The sequence below is a fragment of the Macrosteles quadrilineatus genome, unplaced genomic scaffold (assembly GCF_028750875.1).
Source record: "Macrosteles quadrilineatus isolate MER2022 unplaced genomic scaffold, UCM_ALF_1.0 Scaffold_1__1_contigs__length_201487025, whole genome shotgun sequence".
Taxonomy (NCBI): domain Eukaryota; kingdom Metazoa; phylum Arthropoda; class Insecta; order Hemiptera; family Cicadellidae; genus Macrosteles; species Macrosteles quadrilineatus.
In genome coordinates this window covers 18,446,100-18,468,574 of record NW_026542594.1, presented here as the reverse complement: position 1 = coordinate 18,468,574, position 22,475 = coordinate 18,446,100, and the positions used below count along the sequence as shown (strand labels likewise).

The 22,475-nt window shown below is 35.1% G+C and overlaps 1 protein-coding gene across 1 annotated transcript; it reads right to left on the bottom strand.

Moving 5' to 3' along the window:
• Positions 1–8,378: 8,378 nt before the first annotated feature.
• Positions 8,379–21,223, bottom strand: LOC129004557 (tubulin alpha-4 chain-like). The gene is made up of 6 exons (XM_054433139.1): positions 21,082–21,223; positions 16,320–16,578; positions 13,749–14,050; positions 12,722–12,892; positions 9,975–10,331; positions 8,379–8,812 (listed from the first exon to the last, which is right to left on the bottom strand). Exons 1-6 carry the CDS (start codon positions 21,091–21,093, stop codon positions 8,519–8,521), a joined length of 1,395 nt encoding a protein of 464 aa, XP_054289114.1. The 5' UTR covers positions 21,094–21,223; the 3' UTR covers positions 8,379–8,518.
• Positions 21,224–22,475: the final 1,252 nt, after the last annotated feature.

The following is a 22,475-nucleotide window of genomic DNA, read 5'->3' as shown; positions in this document are numbered from 1 at the left end:
TACGCACTTAGGTTTCTTAGTTACATTTTACTTCTCTGTAGTTACATTTCATATCCACGTAGTCCAGAAAGAATTAAACTAATGGTGTCACTGTAGACCACCAAATATTTATTATAACTGAATAGGTAATAAAAATTATTTGAAACATATTCTGTTTGTTGTTATTTACAGTATATTTCCTTTAAAGTCAAAACCCTCCCTCACTGACTGGCCAATACATCCGTAACCCTCCCACTTCCAGTTATTTCTTTATAGTAGCTGGGAACATTACAACACTCATACCATTTTTTTAGGTTATGCTTTCAATTCGAAGTGAATATTTACTTTGGTTGTTTAATATTTAAACAGTTGACAAACAGTTACCTACAAATCTTTATTTATTACGTCGACAAACCCAAAAAAGATAGTAGACATTAGTTTCGCATGGTTTACATTGTTTTTCGTTGTAAACAATGTAAAGATGAATTTTCGCAGGTTATAGACATCTAAAGAACACAGGTCATTTTATAGTAGTGTAGCGAAATAGTATATTTCGTACCTAGGGCGGAAAATTAGGTTTTGCCGGCTCGAGATATATTTTAAGTTTGGGACGAAGACGAGAACTTAAAACGATCGAGACATGTAAAAACATTTCGGTCCCCGGTACGGAACACTATTTATCAGCACACTATAATCTATTAGGCCTACCACTATTCACCACAATAATAATGCACAATAATATTCAACACAAGTACAACTTTATGGTTGTGTGAAGAAATAATTTAAGAAACTAGCAAAAATCTATATATATAACACGCTGAGCCGATTTTTGTAAACAGAACTCCTCCCTCATTTTTGGACCGATTTTGATTATTAAAGTGTCAAAAAAATGGTCCTAATCTATAGTTTTGCAAAGTGTTTTTCATTGTTGAAATCTTTATTAGTTTGGGCAGGATCTCCCATCAAAGTTGGGTTTTCTCCCATAAGATTAGCATGGGGGAATCTAAATATTAAATTGGAAATTTTGTCTCCACTAATTTGAGAGAACTGTTTGGCGTAGAAACTTAGTAGAGGTGTCCAAAGAAAGGTCTTGGTCTGTAGATGAGTAATCAATAGAAAAATGAAGTAAATTCCCTTAGTGCTCTGCCCCAGAAGCCTTTAAAGATCCCTCCACAGATTTGTTTACATTTTGGCAATGTGGATAATACTTTTTAATGAAACAGCTGTTAATTTTTGAATTGTATTTTAAAACAACACACATTTATTAGTCCAGGAAATAAAGCTAACATTTTCATCAAATTAGGAAATAATTAAAGCCAGATTTTTTATTCCATTGTTGCCTTCTATTAGGTATAAAAATCAAGTAGAGAAAGTTCCCCATTGATGGTGTGTGCGGATTTGCCGATCTGATGGTTAAATTAAAATAATTATAAAATGATTTTAAAAATCTGGATAAGAAATTTCTATTCTTTCTTACTAGTAGAATAATTCAATAAAAAAGTCATAAAACAGATTAATCATAAATTATTGCATGAATACTTCTAATACAGTATGTAAAACTAACATAGCACACACAGAATAAGTTCGCAATGTAGGCTAGTTCTTTACTTAAACTCATTGTCTCACTCTAAATAATTTGTCTCACTCCAGGTTTGCAACATGAAGGCACGTTTCTTTACCAATTTCTGTAGGAAAAATATAATGTGCAACTCGAGTGCAAAGTGCAATCGCCTTACTCGAGAAACTATTCCTCACTTGCCTACGGCTATTTCTCTACGGATATTTCTCGAGTGAGGCAATTGCTCACAAATAACTATTTCTTATAGCAACAGTTTTATTGTATAACAGTAAACATCCATATATTATTGAAAATGGATGAAGTAATATTTGTTTCCCTGTCAGATAGTATTTCCTACCCCCCAATGAGTTCTGCACCGCCAAAAATCGCTCAGCAAGGGGTCGAGACGGTAGTGCTGTGTGACTTGTCCCATTTTTTGTTAAAATGGTGACCGATTTTTTTTAACTTCATGCCAACCACGGCGAGTTCGATGTGGCATGGCCTTTAAGAGTACATTTTGTAGCAACGTTTGTGTACTTCAATTTTAATAATATATATGTAGCCAGTTTAAGGGAAATTGATCATTTTTAAATTATAAGCAAAAAAATATACAATTTTTCCACATTTTTCTCATTTTTGTAAATTTCGCGGCTTGAATTTTTGTTAACGAACCTCAGATTCTGATTTAGCACTTCAAAAAACATACAGAATGGAAAAAATAAATCTACTCCACATCCTTCCTGGTATAAACATTGATAAACTAAATTAAAAGGGAATCCCTGAAATATTTTACATAATTAAAGGTACAGATTTAAAAATATTTCTTAAATTATATCATTTATAGGTTTCTTTGCTCTAATTGTAAGGCATGGGCTTGTAAAGTACGGTTTAGTAGTGCCAATTAAACTATTATTTTAAATGCAAGGTAATTAACATTGTTTTGTAATATTACGTGTACTCTAAACTTTCTTACCACCAAAAATAAATCAAATGTAAATATTTTAAGGGACCTTTTCTCTTGAATTAGGCCTATTAAAATTATAAAAAGAATAATGTATTTTCTTTGAATCAGCAAATGAGGTTAACGAAATAAAAACCGGAAGTTTGTTCAAAGGAACAAAGGAAGTTTTCAACCCAAAGTAGACAAATGAGATTCCTTTGTCTTCGGTCCAATTTGCCTCTCCAACAATTGTACTTTTAAAAGTTTCAACAGCAATTGTATATCTAAGAGCCTAAAGTTGTTTTTATATCTTACCAATTTTAATGAGTCTAACGGGAAGCGAGCTGGTCTAGAGGTTAGAGCTCGGGACTTCGGTCCCCAATCACCAATGGATTCGATCTATTATAAGTGACTAGCTGGCCCGACAGACGTCGTCATGCCCAAATGTTTGCATCGCTCAATCACGTCCTGGCGGAAGTTCGTTTGCTACGCTTACTCCCTTTAGGTTGGAGCTCGTTCGCTGCGCTCACTTGCCTTCAGGTTTAGCTCGTTCGCTACGCTAACTTGCCTCCAGTTGAAGTTCTTTCGCTACGCTCACTCACCTTATGGTTGCAAATTAGCTGTTGTCATAAATTTAAAAAATAATAGTGCTGCACCCTGTTGGTAAACATATTAACATTTTAATGCTATTGAACATCACAAAATCAAATTGTTTAGTTGAACCAGCTGTTAAGATTGTTTAATTCCATTTAAATATGAGTACTCATAAGGTTAAGATAAGCAACTCCGGAGCCACTGGGGTGGAACCCTTTTGACAGATCTGCACCAAACTTCACACAAACCATCCTTGAATAATGCTTAATAATGCCTGAAAGTTTCATTACAATCTGTCGAGCGGTATCGTAGTCCATAAAGGACAAACAAACAAACAAACATACATACAAACAAACATACATACATACAAACATACATTGGATTTTAAATATATAGAAGACTACACTATTAACATAAAAAAACTCCTTTTATTACCTTCCCAGTAACAGCAAATTAATCTAAGTAATTTATTAATAACTAGCTGTGTGCCCGTTCTACGCACGGGGATCTTATGATAGTCAGTTAAAACCTTCTTATATAAAGCACAGCAGTTGATTTGCATACTTTCAGATATGCTGACAAAACTATTCCTTCGCAAATACAGTATCTGACAGTTTCAAGCCAAAACTAATGATTCTCAATTAAATGTCACCCGGATCTTGTTGGTCCATATGTTATATCCAATGATTAAACTAAATAAACGGTATCAGCATTCTGACACATACTTTCTCCCATAAGTTTGTCAACAACCTTTATTATGTGTAAGCGGTGAGAGTAAATATACGGAAATGGGATTTCTACAATTTTGTTCAGAATTTAAAGGACTATAACATAATGGTTAAAAGTATTTAAGGTACTTACTACCTCAACCTCTTAATTTAACACTTTATTCGGGTTGACATTTTCATTATCAAGGCGCTCTTGTCCTTTCCGTGAAACATTGAGAAACAAGGACATTAATGCGTTACCATCATACATACACACAAAAATACCGAACTTAATTAGGGAATCTGCTACGCTTTAAGCATAAAAAGGTACATATAAAATTAGTACTTGAAATCTTTGTTAATGCCATAAAATTTGATCATAACAATTTATATTTGCTTGGACCGGAGATGACTCGAAATTCTGTCGAAATGCTATCTGAATCGGTTTGCTATATGAAATGAAGTACAGTAGGCCTACTATAGACGATTTAGATTGGTAATTTGTAATAAAAATTACCAAAATAGGCCACGAACTATTGATACATAAACAACGTTCAAGTGTTTGAACAATTCATGATGGTTTGCTGAATAAATGTTTTACTAAAATGCGTTATAGTTTTCTTAGCATAACATTTTGGAATCCAGACAGAAAAAGCAAAAATTATACAGTTAAGACATCAATTAAATTGAATAGGCCTACGCCTGTAATAAATAAGGTGCAACACCAACGATAACTAATTTCTAAATTACTGTGATGTGTTGGTACGTAAAAATGATTCTTGCTGCTACTAAAGGTTAAAAGGAAAAGAACCAGTACCGTACCAAAAACCAACGTTTACAGTTAAGAACTGTAGTACAGCCGACCAATTATATGCGTTAATCAAGGTTATTGATCTCTTGGTTTTGGATTTTCTCGTAAAAAGTTATCGACAATCAAAGTTATTTCCCATTAATTGCTTTATTTGTACACAACTCTTAATGTAAACTTATCGGTGTCAGTTTGAAAAAAAACCTTATACAACATAACTTTCTGTTATTTAATAGATTACGTATTCTCTAAACAATGGTTGCTGGTATATATATTAACATTATAAGGAAATGTGACAAAAATCACACAACGTTGGGTTTTTGGATGTTTATAATTTTATTTCTTAAGTACCTAGGTAGGCCGTGTATTCTATGGAAAAGTACCGGTATCAAGGATCGTTGTCGAAGGGGTTGTTATAAATAATTGGGTAAGCATACGTACCACGCGTACCCAAGAGAAGGGCTATGGGCCTATTGGCTGTATGGTCCAGCGATTGCATCACACGGTGAGTAGGAACTATTGACTTTATATAGTCAATGGTAGGAACAGAAAGTGACACATTGGAAAATCGAGTTCAGCATCATCCGTAAACCTCTGTTACAATCACCTACTGCAGTAGTAATTTTTTGCTTTACACTTTACACAACCGCCATTGAAGAGCCGTCAATGAGTGGAAAATTGTTTCTAAGCTATTGGCGACGGTCATTAGTAAATTTAAGTTTCCCAGCCGTATACAACACTGATTCAATCTTGATTCAATGTCTTCTTTCTGGTTATCAAAACTCCAAAACAATTTTATACACATATTTCTGGTTCCTGACCTGGATGATGCCTAGTTATTTAATTTACGGCTACACTATATTATTCCACTTGCGATTAATTAAATCCTTTATGTAATAAAAACGTTTTTAATCTCACTTGGATGGGATTTGCCTTCAAAACGTGATCGGAAATGGTTGTGGTGTTTGTAAACAACATTTATAAACATTTCAGTGACAGCTAGAAAAAATAATCTTGATCCGAACAGCTGTTCGTTGTTTCATAGATGATTATGTGATACAAATTGGAAGAAAACTTGACAAAAATCGCACAAAACTGCATTTTTGAACGGCCGTAATTTTAATTACAAAGTAGTGAGACCATATTTTAATGGCTAAAGACACTCTCGCCAATCCAGTGAATACATTAAAATGACTTGGGTCTTGATAGGTACTCTCGTTTTCCTGGAGAAGATTGCGTAAAATGCCATCTTGAGTGTGTCAGACAGACAGACAGACAGACAGACAGACAGACAGACAGACAGACAGACAGACAGACAGAAATTTAGATGAGACTTGTTTCGGCTTCTTTAATGTATAAAACGTAAAAATAACCTAAAAATGTATGATTCTGAGCAATGTACAGACAAAACTCTTATTTTATTTATATAGATAACATAGACAAAGAAACCAATTATCTGTTATAATAATAAAATTTAATTTAATCTAAGTATTTGATCATTCATAAAATGTTACGTTATTTAAATAGGGAATAGTTCTGACAATTTCAATGAAATATTTTGTGAAAATCCAAATAGGTACCGGTAATTGGAAATTTGCTTAGTCTTCAGGTTTGCTGTGGTGAGGTTATAGATATAACATTACAATATTGACATGATGTTATTAATTTGGACTGGTCGTGTTTTATTAATCATTAAAACACATTATTAGTAATAAAAATAAATTTAAAATACTAATTTCCATGTTATCTCCTCCATATCTCAAAAAGTAATAATCCTAGCAAATAGTTGGTATCTTTTTTGTAGATAAATGTACGTAAAATCTTTAAAAATAGGACAACGGTTTTTTTTTTCTGAAGGCCATAAATTTTTACTTAATAACGAAAACCTAATAAAGGGACCTTTAGAGCCCCGAAGTCCCCTTAGCTCCACTCCCACCAGTACGTTGTTTAGGGACCCTTCCCCTACAACGGTACCAAATTTGGCTCATACAATAATACTTTATTGTATTGACTTTACAATTAATACATTCTAAGGTTTAGTTTTAATTTAAACTCTTTATTATTACTTTTTTATACATTTTTTCATGGAAGTCTTAAATTAGATTGGATCTTCAGTGAGCATTTCTTTTAATTTTGTTTTGTATACTTTTAATTTTAAGTTTTGAATACTGATTGATAATTTGTTAAATAATTGTCTTACATTGTAATAATATATTTTTCACAAAACTTTGTTTGTGGAAAGTAGAAGAAAATATTATTTTGTAATATTCTCAAATTATAATTCTTCACACTTAGTTTATCATTTTTACAGATAATGTTTTGTAAATTGAGTAAAGGGTCATTAACAGGTGATTTTTCAAATCTTTTTTCCAGGGATTGGCGTGGACTCAATTTAAAAGTACATGATTTTTTCCGCTATCTTCATTGCCTGGACTACAACAGATATTTGTGCAATTAGTGTGTGAAGTGGCACACTTTGCACTCGCGTTGCACATTTTATTTCTTCTACAGTTACTATTAATAAACATATAAATAATTAGTCTTTCAAAGACTGTACAACACTTTTTTAGGTTAGGTTAAATCTAAACATTGGATTAAATGGAAAACGCTGCACCAGCTGATCGTAGTAGTAATATCTTTAAGTGTTGCCAACTTATTTAAAAGCGTACACGTATTACGTGCCTAATAAAAGCACGCTGTTTTGTGTTGTTTGGTTGGAATACTGGTGTCAGGCAAAAAAAACTGTGCGGCAATAGAGAGTGGATGTAGCAATTAGCATATTTCTAAGCTATAATCAGTGCAAGGAAGGTCACTTTGTCAGGTGAATGTAGGAAAAGAATCATGACAGCTGCTATTTCAACTAAACAAATAAGTTGGGTTCTATGATGTTGAGTAGAATTCAATAGTTAGAAGGTTTAACAACGGCGTGTAGCACTATTATTTTGTTTGTTTGAATTTTCAAAATATAAATAGCCGTAGATACTGAAAACACAGAACATAAGTAAAGGGTAATAGCTTTAGGTGAACTTAAGAATGGTACGGATAACTAACTGTTAGGAATACCATAAGAGCTTAAATGCATATGCCACAATACAAATTTAAAGTTAAAAAACTGGAAACTGCTAAGCATTCAGTTGTGTTACCTCTTTTGGTTTACATTTAATATACTTTTTATTTCTTACGTTGCATGACATTTACGGCTTTATCCTGGCGGGCTAAGCCGCTAGCTGGTGCAGGCTAACTAGACATTCCATCTCCATGTTTAAATTGTAGCTTTGACTATTAATACAACAATCTGTATCCAATAGTCAATGGTTGTAGTCAGTTTCTTAATAAAATTTGTCTTAGTTGATGTGAGCCACCTACAGATTGAGCTGATCTAAATTACTGATTTATGCCAATTACATGATGGTTTTTTTTTTTCAAGTCAAACTGACAAAATGACTTTTTATGAGCTATAGCAACTGTTGTCTCCCAGCAACTATGTTAGTAACGAAAAATAAGGTACAAAATAGAGTTTTAGACACTAGTGCTATCTGTGATTGGCTCACACAACTACATTCTTTTTTAGTAAAAAATTGGCGACAGCTGATCGGATGGGATGTCTTCTTCGTATCCAATAGTCAATGCTGTGCTCTACTTAATAACTATTATAAAGGGAATCAGTAAAATGCGTTTCAAATTACGATTTTCAGTCCATGGTATTCGCCGTCATTAGTCAGCAGGGGGAAATATTTACCTTTTCGTAGTACATCCCTATATACAAAAACCCCCAAGAAAATGGACACCAGGTTTTTTAATTTGTTAAGCGTTGTATTCAATTACATTTAACGTCTACAAAACTAATTAACACGTATCATAAATATTTTTCTTTTTATGGACCAATATATCACAATTAATTACCACTCATGTATTTCATGGGAGACGGGACATCAGTGTTCAACGCTACTATAATCGAAGTCGTCAAATGTTTTGTTCACTTCCAGATAATCTAATTCCAAAACAGCGAGATCGTTTCTAGCTTCAAGGAACTCAGCTTCCTCCATTCCGGCGTTCCTGTACCAATGTACGAAAGCTTTCTTCGCCCACATCAAGTCAAACTTTCTGTCGATCTTTTTCCAAGCCTCAACAATAGCCGTGGTGTTTGACAGCATACACACCGCTCTCTTGGTGCTGGAAAGGTCGCCGTCCAAGGGCATTGAGGGTGTTTGGTAATTGATCCCGACCTTAAACAAAATAATAATTAAAAAAACATCATAGGCTATGTGTTGTCACCATAATGAAAACAAGCTAGGCCTAATTGGTTGTTTCTAATATTTGGGCCAACAGTAGTAGTAGTACAGTAGCTAAATTTCCTTAATTTTTCTTCATTACGAATTTCCGTCCAAAAACCTCGATATACATTTTTTTTTCGATCTAAACTTTTACAAATGTATTTTTCTTAAACATAACTTTAACTTGTACTGATCTAAACTGATGCAATGCTGTTTACATTTAACTAACTTAAGGGTAATGTGAATAATACAAATTATATCAATTAGCCTACAACTTCCCCCTTTTTGTTTTGTAAATATGTTTACACTCGAATTGTAAATACAGTAATTATGAGACGGTAAATATACAAACAGGGCTGCGTGACTGGTCGACATAAATTACCATTGTAATATTTGCACATTTTATATCCATCATTTTGTAAATGTTTACAGTATAAGAGTAGATGCATCAAATAGTGTTTAGAGACGTATTTTATAAATCTAATTGCTAAATATATCTTTTATAAATCTAACACCAAACATAAAATGCTAATCACGGAGTTATTTAATGTTGTGAAGAAGTAATACTTTTTATAGATACGGACTAAAAAACAGTTTTATTAACATAATTATGTTAACTGTGGTTGTTTCGGACTACTAACACTATGTTTCAATCCGTATATAATGTATGTATGGATATATATAATGTATGTATCTATGTTTCAATCCGTATATAAACTAACCAATTCCAATGGCAGCTGAAGTCAAAGAAAATGATCGCTTTCCAAGCTCTGATTAGATCAAGAGAAAAACGATCAGCAGCTCTTTCCTCGTTCTAATTTACTTTATCTTGCCATCAATTAGTTTACCACTTGCCCAGCATCAGCTGTGTTTACTATTTAAAGATACAATTAGCATCTACGTCTAAAAACAACCTCGCTTGGAATTGAAAGAGCGCCCTTCTTATTTGAAGGGGAGAGGAAACGAACTAAGCCATTCCCTACACTATTGTTGAAATTAAACGCTATACAGCTATTATCTGTCGTTATTCTAATTTCCCCCTACTCTCTTATTTGGTTTCAAATACGCCCATTAACATCCTTTATTTATTTGATTATAATAACATCAAACCTACCTTGAACCCTGTTGGGCACCAGTCCACGAAACTAACGGTCTTTTTATTTTTCATCATCGCGATCGCACAGTTGACATCTTTGGGAGCCACGTCACCTCGGTAGAGCAGGCAGCACGCCATGTATTTGCCCTTCTTGGGGTCGCATTTCACCAGCTGATTAGAAGTATCGAAGCAGGAGGCTGTTATGTCTGCGACAGAGAACTGTTCGTGGAAGGAACGACTCTTGGAGATGATCGGTGCGTAGGAGATGAGAGGAAAGTGGATCCTGGGGAACGGAACGAGGTTGGTCTGAAACTCGTTCATGTCCACATTCAAAGCTCCGTCAAACCGCATGGAAGCCGTAACAGCTGATACCGTCTGAAACATCATATTTAGGTCATGTTCAGGTATTTATTACGGATGAATTAAATAAAAGTACTAAGTAATTGCAAACATTAGAAATAGTTTATAGACTAAAAAAACTGTAGAATAGACATTCAAACTGAGATAATCTCCAGTGACTTTTGTGATTATTACAGGTAACCTGTGGAAAAGTTTTTAAAAGAAGAACATTTTAATTTACACTTAGATACGCGTATGATATGACATTAGATCAGTTATATCATAAATATATCATAAATATGTGGACATTGAGGAACCCACGATGTATTGTTATGCAAGTTTATCTAAAAATTATAAATTCCAGATTGTGTAAACAAGCAGAGTAAATTCTTAATGCCAAACAGTTGAGGTTATTAGGTAACAAAAAATTGGAGGCAACAATTAGCGTAAGTTATACCATAACTTAAAACTTTTTTACAAAGTTCGATTGGTGGGAAAGTATTTTCTAGTTATGTAAGTTTTAAATAACTTCTTCTTGGTAGGGAAATTCGCTAAAACTACTACAAACAATTAAATTCCTGTTTGTGAAATACAAAACCACCCCATCATGAATACCCTTATTTAAAGATTCTAGTGTCTGGCTGGTTCTAGTTTGCAAAATAATTCAATAAATAATGTTGTTGAAACATAAATCTTACTTTCGTCGAAATCAATCAACTTTTACACAACGCATATACGAAAAAGTATAATAAAAACTGATTCGAACGATGTGTAAATTTTGATCCCGGGGACTCTTAAACTGGAAGGTAGATCAGTCCCAAACCTACCCTTACAATAAAGATTGTGGTAATATTAATCTACTCCCCTAATAAATAGAAGTTCACTAAAACAGTTAACTATAGTAAAAACTATACAAAAAGGGACCTGATGTTTTGAAATTGTCTGAAGGCCCTGTAAAACACGATCTAAACTGACGTAGAACACCCATAAATGCTTTGTAAAACGAGTTCTCTGCAGATCGTTATCCAGATTAAGGGTGTTTTCATTGCAGTTAGAAACTTTGCGAAGATATATAAAGCTCGTTTAGCAGTGTTAAACATCATAAAAGGCTGACTTACAGCCGAAAAGCGCATCATTAATGATCGTAACAATGTATTCTGGTTTATATGGAAATGTAGAAGCATACAAGAAACTGCATTTCGCCATCACATCACCATCATCTGCTTATCAATTTTTAGGAATAGTAACTTTACTTTGCAACTCACCCATAGTTAATTTATTTCACAACAAATTACGAAATGCCCGACATGTTGGTATTTACTAATTTTATATTCAAAAAAATAGGTAAGTAGGTTTTAATCGACGCCTTATGTTGCCATTTAACTACCGAAACCAACGTTAATAGTCGATATCCAACATGTCCAAAAGGAGAGAGGTAACCTTGGATTGTGGATTTTTCTCATATTTAATATATGTAAGGTTAAAAAATACAACACAAAACTGAAAGTGTTCCTAACGTATGGGGTTTCAAAAATATAGTAGGCTATTTTATTACATAATATCGTTTATTCAATTTAACACGCTAATTTTGGAACCCCCTCACATAGGTACGATTGAACAGTTAGTTACACTGTACCAAAGTTGATAATCTATTATTGCGTTATTTTTAAACATATATTTATATATTTTTAAAGGGTTTGTATCCTCTTAAGACAATGTTGATTCTTGTAAGACAGCAGTCAAATATGATTTTTTTTTAAATTTTTTATTATTTATTTTGGTAGAGCAGACTTATTTCAAATAACATAGGCCTATATAAGAAAGAAAAAATATTTCTAAATTTTACAGCGACTTCTATTAACTCTTGCAGCTTAATTTAACATGCCCGGAGGTCCTACTACTAATCGTGAGAGGGTCCGCTATCAAATATTTAAATTTTTGTATTTTTTTAATTAGTTTTGTAGAACAGACTTTCCTAAACACGTAGATACCAATAAAAATATGTATGAAAAAATATTTTTAAGTTTTACTGCGTTAAATTAAGTAGTTAGTTAAGATAGATTTAGCATGCCCAAGGTCCTACTTGAAGGAAGTAGCCTACTTTTGTTGTTTCCGAAAAACAATTTCTTTTAGTCATGTACACTTTTATTCTTCAATTATAATCCAATTTCAATAAAAAATTGTGTGTCTCTCATTTCAAAAGGACAATTATTGCCACAAATATAATATTTCAATATTTGGGTTTTAAAAATACAGATTTGTTTTAAGACTTAATTTACACACTGTATCAGGAGGAGATAAAAATGCGTTTACGTATACTGAAAAAGCTCAGTGTTCATAAGCACATTGAAAATTGCATTTATTACTTCTAGCATAGAATCTCTACACTACCCTCGGATGACTACTTTACTCATACTCAGACTGACCTGACCAATGACACGGTTGAGGTTCACATAGGTCGGCCTCTCAATGTCCAGTTTCTCCATGCAGATGTCGTAGAGGGCCTCGTTGTCTACTATGAAGGAACAGTCCGCATTGTCCATACACTTGTGTGTCATCAGGACACTGTTGTAGGGCTCCACTACTGAGCTGCTGACCTGTGTGTGTATTTCACATTAATAGACACAACTAGAACAGTTGGACTAGGTGCACCACTCACAATATAGCACTAGGAACAATGAAAATATTTTTAGAGATAGAGTTAGACTAGATTTAACTCTCAACTGCTTTCCTGTTGCAGGAATAAGGTTCTACAATGCCTTACCCATAACTGTAAGACAACTCTTACCGAACAAGTTTGCGACCACACTAAAAGCTTGGATGCTTGCCAATCCATTCTATTCCATTAAAGAGTTTTGGAATGCACAGCTTGTTACTATTGGGTTGAACCCACAGTAGTCCAGTAGAGGTATTACAAAAATGTAAATTTATTTATTTTTCTCTGCCTTGCATGGCTTGCAGCATGTGGTTTTCATTTTATTTGTATTTTTAGTTGCATGCATTGCTTTGCATGTTTTTGAGATCCTGCATGTGTTTTTTTTTCAGCTTTTAATTTAATTTTGTCAGTCAAGAATGCTAGAAGAAGCTTGGCATGTTATTTATTATTTATTGTATTGTTGACGTAGCCTATTGTCCTGTATATGAACTGAATGGCCAAATAAATCATTTGAATCATTTGAATTTGAATAATGTGAAGGAAATGTCATATTCTGTGTACATATCTAAATCCTAAATGCTTTGCTAGTAAAGCCACTTGGATGACATGTCGGTCTAATAATTAGCAGAACTTGCAAGCTCTACAAATATTTATTTTTTTCTATTCGCATTGAGACCATACCAGTTTTCACAGGTATCCTTGAAAAACAGCATTTGGATAATATACTTATTTCAAAGAAAAACATCACACGAAAAAATAATTAGAGTGAACGTGCATTTTAATTCAGTTCTACATACCTTCGGTGACGGGTAGACCAGGAACTCTAGTCGACTTTTCTTCGGGTATTCGCAAGCCAATTGTTCCAGCAGCAGAGCGGTCAGGCCCGCGCCGGTGCCTCCACCAAGAGAGTGATAGACAAAGAACCCTTGTAGACCGTCACAGTCCTCCGTTACCTTACTGATGCGCTGCATGATGGCCCTCTCCATGGGTCCACCCATGGAGTAGTAGCAACGCGCGAAGTTGCTAGCCGCATCCTCCTTAGCACTCAGCAACTGCTCTGGATGGTACAACCCCTTGTAAGGCCCCGTCCGCACCTCGTCTACAACAGATCGGGTAGCTGAGCAAATTTCAGGAGCTTTTTGATGCTTCGAAATTGGACCAAGTTTCAAATAAATGGCCCTGGATACAGAAACTGTTCATCTTAGTAGGCCAGTGAACTAACAATACATATAATCTCACTACATTCAACGCTTATCTTGCGTTCGTAATCGGTTTAAAATACTAACCCAAGCGTGTGGTCCTGTCTCAAAGTACTAATAACGAGTGCAAAGGGTTAAAAGACTTTGAATTGAAAAATAAATAACAGCAATTAAATTATACAGCTGATCAAAATGTAAACAACTAAGTTCTCCATAAGGATAACATGGGAACTTTCAAAGCCACTGGGGCAGAGCCCAAGGGACTTTTTTAAAAATGTAAGGCCAGTTTGCAAATCTATGCGACACGCTCTTTCCAATGAGACGTCAATGGATAAAATCGGTTAAGAAATGGCGGAGGAGTTCAACCGACAAAGTTTCATGTAGCGTATTAATTATACAGGGTGAATTTTAAATGAGTTCCCCCCCTACTTTTTTCTACATTTCTCATGATATCATCTCCGGAACACGTCAGATCATTGTTGAGTAGTAAGTACTTCATTTTGACTGGGTATAAATTTTTGGCCGCCATCTTGGATCTGCCATATTGGATACAAAGTTTTTTTTTCAAATGTAAAGGTAAGGTTGTGACCCTTTATTTCAAACTAGAATTTTACGCTGATTACAATGCCGCAATTAGTTTTAAAAAATCTTAATCCGTTCTAAAGTTATGAGGACTTTTTATAACTTTATTTTTAGCGCATTTTAACATTGTGCATTTACAAACTAAGACCATAATCTCAAAATAGTGCTAGATAAAGATAAGTATACACCACCATTCATTGTCAACATATTTTCACTGGGTTATGACGCATGTAGTTTTTTCAGCCGCCATCTTGGATCCGCCATTTTGAAATGAGATCAATTTATTTAAATATGAAGGTGGTGTTGTGACCCATCATTTTGAGCTACTTTTTTATGCTGAACTCAATGCCGCAATCCGTTTTTCATTTGCATCTTTGGTTTTTGAAATATTGAAATTTTAAATAAGAGTATTTTAATATTTCATCAAGACAGCTTGATAACCAAAAACGGATTGCGGTATTGAGTCCAGTATAAAAAAGTAGTTCAAAATGATAGGTCGCAACACCACCTTCATATTTAAATAAATTGATCTCATTTCAAAATGGCGGATCCAAGATGGCGGCTGAAAAAACTACATGCGTCATAACCAAGTGAAATTATGTCGACAATGAATGGTGGTGTATACTTATCTTTATCTAGCACTATTTTGAGATTATGGTCTTAGTTTGTAAATGCACAATGTTAAAATGCGCTAAAAATAAAGTTATAAAAAGTCCTCATAACTTTAGAACGGATCAAGATTTTTAAAAACTAATTGCGGCATTGTAATCAGCGTAAAATTCTAGTTTGAAATAAAGGGTCACAACCCTACCTTTACTTTTGAAAGAAAAATTTGGTATCCAATATGGTGGATCCAAGATGGCGGCCAAAAATGTATACCCAGTCAAAATGAAGTTCTTACTACTCAACAATGATCTGACGTGGTCCGGAGATGATATCTTTAGAAATGTAGAAAAAAGTAGGGGGGAACTCATTTAAAATTCACCCTGTATAGATAGATGACTATAGCTTTGGATCAGGGCTGTTCAAAACTCATAGAGTCTGAATAACAATATGTCACCGGAGACCCATGAGGTAGTAATCTCGAATTCAGTCAAACTACATCAATAATCGTACATTTACAGTGTCTACTGCTCGAAATAGTAGGCCTACGGCTAGAACGAATGAGTTTATGCATTGTTTCAAAAACCTTGAATACAAAAATTTATGTTATGATATTAATCATAGGTTGAAATGATAGTTTATAAATTATAGTGAGCTTGATAGGAACCTGCAAGTAGGTGATATTTTCAAAGGTACTTGAAATCATTAAATTGATCAAGTCAACAGTACCTATTGCTCGAAATAGCAAGGCTCCACTTGTAGGCCTACTTATAAAATAGTAGAATAAAGAATAATTGATTACAAACATTACAGATTTTGCATGGACAATAGACATAATTACCACATTTGATAACATATTTACTTGAACTGGGATAGTTTGATACCTACACAACTCAAGAAAACATTTACTAAATTGGCAATATTATATCCTATCCAACATTACAAAAGTAAGCTAAGCCTATCTCTGGAACAGATTTTACTCACCAATAACAGTAGGTTCCAAATCAGCGAGGATGGCGCGAGGAACGAACCTGTGACTCTCTGACAAAGAGAAGAACGTTTCACAGCCAGATCTGGTCGAGTCCCCAGTGGCATCATCTATGTTCGACATAAGACGCCCATCCCTGTCGATACCATGTTCCAGGCAGTAGAGCTCCCAAGTGGAGTTGCCCATCTGGACTCCCGCTTGGCCGATGTGAATGGAAATGCATTCTCTCTTGTTACAGCTGTTATGTTGCCCCAGCTAGAAGATTATCATGGTAAACTGATTTGTTGTCGACTGTCAAAACTTAATCACAAGAGTTTTAAATGCTAGTTCAATCAATAGTAAGGCTATCAAGAGTCGTTGTGTAGATCTCTCATTATACATCTCTTGAGAGTAAATCTTCAGGTACAGTGGTGGTTACACACCTTCACCCTACTGAATGGGGATGGCGTCATGAACGCTCTGAAAATACAAATAGTTTAAGCGCACCTGTTGAGCGAAAACTTATCCGGCTTGTGTCATGCAAGTGCAATAGGGGTAGCGGATTTTTATCCCCCTGGAATTTTACCCCCTGGGCAAACGTGACGTCACAAACCAGGGAGTAAAATTCCGGCCGCGAACTTTTAAGTTTCGCGACATCAGCTCGGTGGATTAAACGCTGAATTAAACATATATTTTCACGGTTGTGAATTTAACCAGAACACATCAAATTATAAAAACCTAGAATGTACGACCCGGATTTTTATCCACGGAATTTTACCCCCGGAATTTTACCCCCGGATTTTTACCCCCGGAATTTTACCCCCTGGCCAGATATATAAATTAGTGAGAATGATTAATTATCTTCATTCTGTTTTAATTTTATAGTAAACATTTTATTATTAAGTAGCTTACTGTATATTAATTTATTTGTAACATTAACTAATCGAACAAGTTTTTAATTTTAATTTTGAGATTCTAGTATTAGGATTCGATTTTTGAAGTCAACAGCTGGTAAATATGACGTATAAACAATCAACTTAATGATAATTGTTTCGAACATTTCATTAAAAAATAAATAAATAAAGATAGGCTACTAAATAATGAAATGTTTACAATTAATTAAAAACAGAAATAAGAAAATCAATCATTAAATTTCTAAAATCGGCCAGGGGGTAAAATTCCGGAGGGTAAAAATCTGAGGGTAAAAATCCGGGGGTAAAATTCGGGAGGGGGGTAAAAATCCGGGGGTAAAATTCCGGGGATAAAAATCCCGGGGTAAAAATCCGGCCCGTACATCTTTAGTTGTCTAAACGCTAGTTATATGGACAGGGGGTAAAATTCCGCGTAAATTTCCGTAAATCACGCTCTGGCTATTTTCATTAGACTTCAAAATCCGCGGGGGTAAAATCCCGGCCGCGAACAAACTTTTGGCCACTCAGGTTCCTACGTCATAGTGACGTCAGCTTTGCCCAAGGGGTAAAATTCCAGGGGGATAAAATTCCGGCGACCCGTGCAATACTCCATGTGGTCCTTACTGCGGATGCAGAAAATCAGGAATGACCTGTTCACCAATGTGCGAGAATTGCAACGGTTTGTCTTGTTTCAATGTTCCACCTTCCAATGAGAATATCGATTCTCTAATAGACGAGTAATCCTGATAACCAAGTATTATACCCTAATCCTAATCTATCATTATTGGACATTTTCCATAACAACTTTTTAAATACACATTTTTAATAATATGTACTGATAGCCGACTGGGATTATATATAAATACTAGCTGACCCGGCGAACTTCGTATCGCCTAAGTTATAGGTTTCCCCTAAGACAGACCGATGGAAAGAAAGTACCGTTACGTTTAATTTTCAAGATGATCTCGTTCGCATCGCTCAATCACGTCCTGGTTGAAGTTCGTTCGCTACGCTCACTCACCTTTGGGTTGGAGCTCGTTCGCTGCGCTCACTTGCCTTCAGGTTAGCTCGTTCGCTACGCTAACTCGCCTCCAGGTTGAAGTTCGTTCGCTACGCTCACTCACCTTTGGGTTGGAGCTCGTTCGCTACGCTCACTCACCTTTAGGTTGGAGCTCGTTCGCTGCGCTCACTTGCCTTCAGGTTAGCTCGTTCGCTACGCTAACTCGCCTCCAGGTTGAAGTTCGTTCGCTACGCTCACTCACCTTTTGGTTGCAAATTAGCTGTTGTCATAAATGTAAAAGAAATAATAGTGCTGCACCCTGTTGGTAATCCTTGTAACTTTAATGCTATTGAACATCATAGAACAGAACCAACTTGTTTAATTGAAACAGCTGTTAAGATTCATTAATTCCATTTCTCATAAGGTTAACATGGGAAACTCCAGAGCCACTGGGGTGGAGCCCTTTTAAGAATTTCGAAACGGGAAATAGTTTACGTCCGATTCGCATACCTACAGAATTTACACACCAAATTTCATAACGATCGGTGAAGTCGTTCCGGAGGAGTTTGCAGACAAACACTGTGACACGAGAATTTTATATATTAGAAGATAGATATGCCGATGATTGATGTGAAATTCGTGCGTGCATACCTTCAATTTGAGACCTCTATCAAGAAAATAGGTCGGGTAGAAGCGCCAAACGAACTCGGCAAAGAAAAACCAAATTTAACTCCCATAAGAAATACACGGGGAGCAAATTTCGTTTACGTATAAGCAGAGTGGGATTATAGATAAATATATGTCAATGCTTGATGGCAAATCTGTGAGTGCATTCCTTCAATTTGAGACCTCAATCATTAAAATCGGTCGGGTAGAAGAGCCAAACGAACTCACTGGTCGTCGGTAAATCCCAAAATAATTACATTTTTTTATGTTTGGAATTCAGCAGCGCGCTTCAGGTACGTCCGATCTAAATAATCAAGGGCTCAAATGAAAGCTGGTATTTCACTGAAGGTTCTTAGACCAAAACATATAGGATTACGTAATTATAACTTATGAAATATATCTTCAACTGAAGTAACAATTAAAAAAAAATCTAATTTATGTTTTTTGGTCAAGTAATACTGTAGATAAATGAATGCTGATGCTTGATGGAAAATTTACGCGTGCATACATTTAATTTAAGACCAAAATTATGAAAATCGGTAGGGTAGAAGAGCCGAACGGACTCGGAAAAGAAAAACCAAATTTATCTCCCATAAGAAATGTACAGGGAGCAAATTACGTTTGTGCATAACTCGAGTAATACGTCAGATAAATGGATGCCGATGCTTGATAGCAAATCTACGCGTGCATATTTTAATTTGAGACCAAAATCATGAAACTCGGTCGGGTAGAAGAGGCGGATGGACTCGGAAAAGAAAAACCGATATTTTTTAATATATAGATTGTTTAGTTTTGTCAAGACCTGTAAAATGATACAAAACTCAACCATACATCCTATTAAAAAATTTTGGGTTCCCCCACCATCACAACTACCCCTAATTGCAAAATTTTCAAAACTGTTTATTATTATTGTAGCCCCTTATATGTAAACAGAATGCCGCAAACCGATTTCACCCATTCCAAATAGTTAAACAAATTAAGAGAGGGGAGGGGGTGCTAGTTAATTTTCAGCCACCCTCATTATTATTTGGATTTGAAACGTTTTAGGGAACCATTTTGTTATTAATAGTTCGATTTTGGTTTTCTTTATGTCGATTGTTTAGTTTCATCAAGACCTATAAAATGATACCAAACTCGTCTATACTGCCGTTTGAAAATTTTAAGCTACCACCTACCCCCGCTGCTAATGCTAATGGAAATATTTCCAAAATTAACCATCATTTGTAGCCCTTCATATCTAAGAAGGTTGCGGCAAACTGATTTCAAATATCTCAAAAGGTTGAAAAGTTAAGGGGGGTGCAAGTTACTTTTCAGCCACCCTGTATGTAGGCCTAGAATCATTTAACGGTAGGCCTATGAGAGAAAAGGCGCTAGCTAATTAGCACGTAACGGGGCAAGCCAAGAGAACAACTCCAGCATGGCGAAACCAGGCGCGCGCATTCCCTTTGCTTGCAGGACTCCTTTACTTTGGGCCTCATATTACTCAATACCAATACACCAATGTTATCATTTTAAAGTTAACTTTATTTGCTGCAACATTTAGAGAACAATATTTTGTTATTATTATGCTATATAAAGATTTACAGAAAAAAACTGCGAACTCATAAGTTAATCGCTTTGTGGTCCTTTAAATATTATTAGTTTTACGATAAAACTTACAGTATTTTAGTACAAACATAACACACATCACATGACATAGACAAACATAACAAAAAAAAACAATTTTGGACGAACAGCAACAGAGATATGCGCGTTATAGCGAAAGCTTGCAAATGGGAAGTTTAGGGGGGTGGGGGGGAAAGCACAAGAAGGAGAAGTGGGGACTTTTGAGAAAATGTGCCTCTCATCATGGTCTATCATCAGGGAAAATCCAGCTTTCCCATAATTAGTTGCGAATGAACCCCTTAATTGACTGGGCTGTACCATAGATAAAACATACGTTGGTTAGTCTATGGCTATACGTATTGTTTAAGAGGACATGAATGGATAAAAAAAACTCACCCTTTTATTTGAATAGGAAAACAATAATTTAATTTACTTCAAAATAATCTTTTGTTTAAAATATAAACTTTAAACGTTACATTACAAGTTTCTACGACTTCACTAAGTAGCCCGTTGTTATGACTGTGTAAAAGGGACTAGTAAATCACAAATACTATCATAATTAATTATAGTTGTAAAAAGGATATTCACAAAACTTACATTGTATTCCATTATGAGTGAAGACTGGATTTATACGATGCTCAAACGTCAGTAATAATTTAGTTAACAAGTAATTTTTACAACAAAGAATTTTGAAAACTAATGTGTCTAACTTAAATTTTCAAATAGGTCTAACAATTAGAGATTGTTTACCTTTTCTTGGTTTATTTAGGATACATTTACAGCTGTTGATGTAGTCAAAAAGGAAATACAAAAGACTGCAACTTTATTAGTGTACACCGAAGCATTTAATCAATGCCTTTAAACATACATAATTTTTGTACCTAAAGCACATGGTTTGAAATACTTTTATGTTTCATCAGAATTTTAAGTAAAGGAATGTATAATTTGTTAATAACTGTAGTATGCTAGAAACTCAAAAAATGAAATCATCGTTTTAAAATTAATGATGCTAAACTGACGACCTTTTTGAGGTCCGTTTCTCAAGCACCATTTCCTTCTCAGACTTGAAAGAACCTTCTTCTTATTGATAACCTCATCATCGCACGGTCCACTGCTTCGATATAACAAGCTGTCGAAATAGACGATTCAGTCTTGCTTGAGATATATCTCAAGCTGCAACATATTTTATTGTTTGTTTAGGGGAGTTCCGACGTTTCTGGGCAGAAACACAATTTATTTTCCATGAATAGAACATTTTTTTGGTTTGACCTTAGTTAATATACCGTAGGTTATATAAATATATATTGGAAAAGTATGTAGGGTTTAGTGGCAAACTTGTACGGAGAAATTGCGTTAGACCAATTTCACCCCAGTGGAAATCCATGCAATAAACTAATTAATCATCTCATGTCTATTGATTGGCTGTCACCAAATGCAAACTTACGTGGTCCCGACTATAGAGTATTCTTAAGATATAGAGCGCTTTTTTGAGCACTGTCAGTAAATAGAAGTTTACGCAACGATCGCGTGATAGTGTTAACGACACGAGTAGAAAATTTAACTACGGTACTTTTTTTAAGGGAGATGAGGGAAAATGCTTTTACGCACACAGGTAGCCAGCCTGTAGTGTGAGACTCCTGAATCTATCACAGACCACTCACTAAAAAACCCCCTCTACTCTGTTGGACACAGACCTGGAATTATTTGTCACATTACTTCAAGTCAGGCCAACATGTGACATAAGCCCTCAGGGCTCTCACCGTTTTTAGCATTTAGATACTTCATTTAGATACTTAGACCTACACCGCATCCCGGTCAAGGTCGAGCTTCTTGGCGAGGAGAATACCCTGGATGTAATGTGACACACAGGTCCAATTGTCCTCAACCTCCGTCATCATCGGTATGACCGTGTCCACTGACAGCAGTCCTACTAACTGTTGAGCCTCCAGGCGGGGCCTATCCCATCGCTGGCAGTGAAAAAAGGTATGTTC

Coding starts and splice junctions, on each gene's coding strand:
- LOC129004557 (XM_054433139.1), bottom strand. Junction 14,051..16,319: donor TTTGGAACCTACTGTTATTG/GTGAGTAAAATC, acceptor GATCTGTTGTAG/ACGAGGTGCGGACGGGGCCT. Junction 12,893..13,748: donor TGGTCTACCCGTCACCGAAG/GTATGTAGAACT, acceptor ATACACACACAG/GTCAGCAGCTCAGTAGTGGA.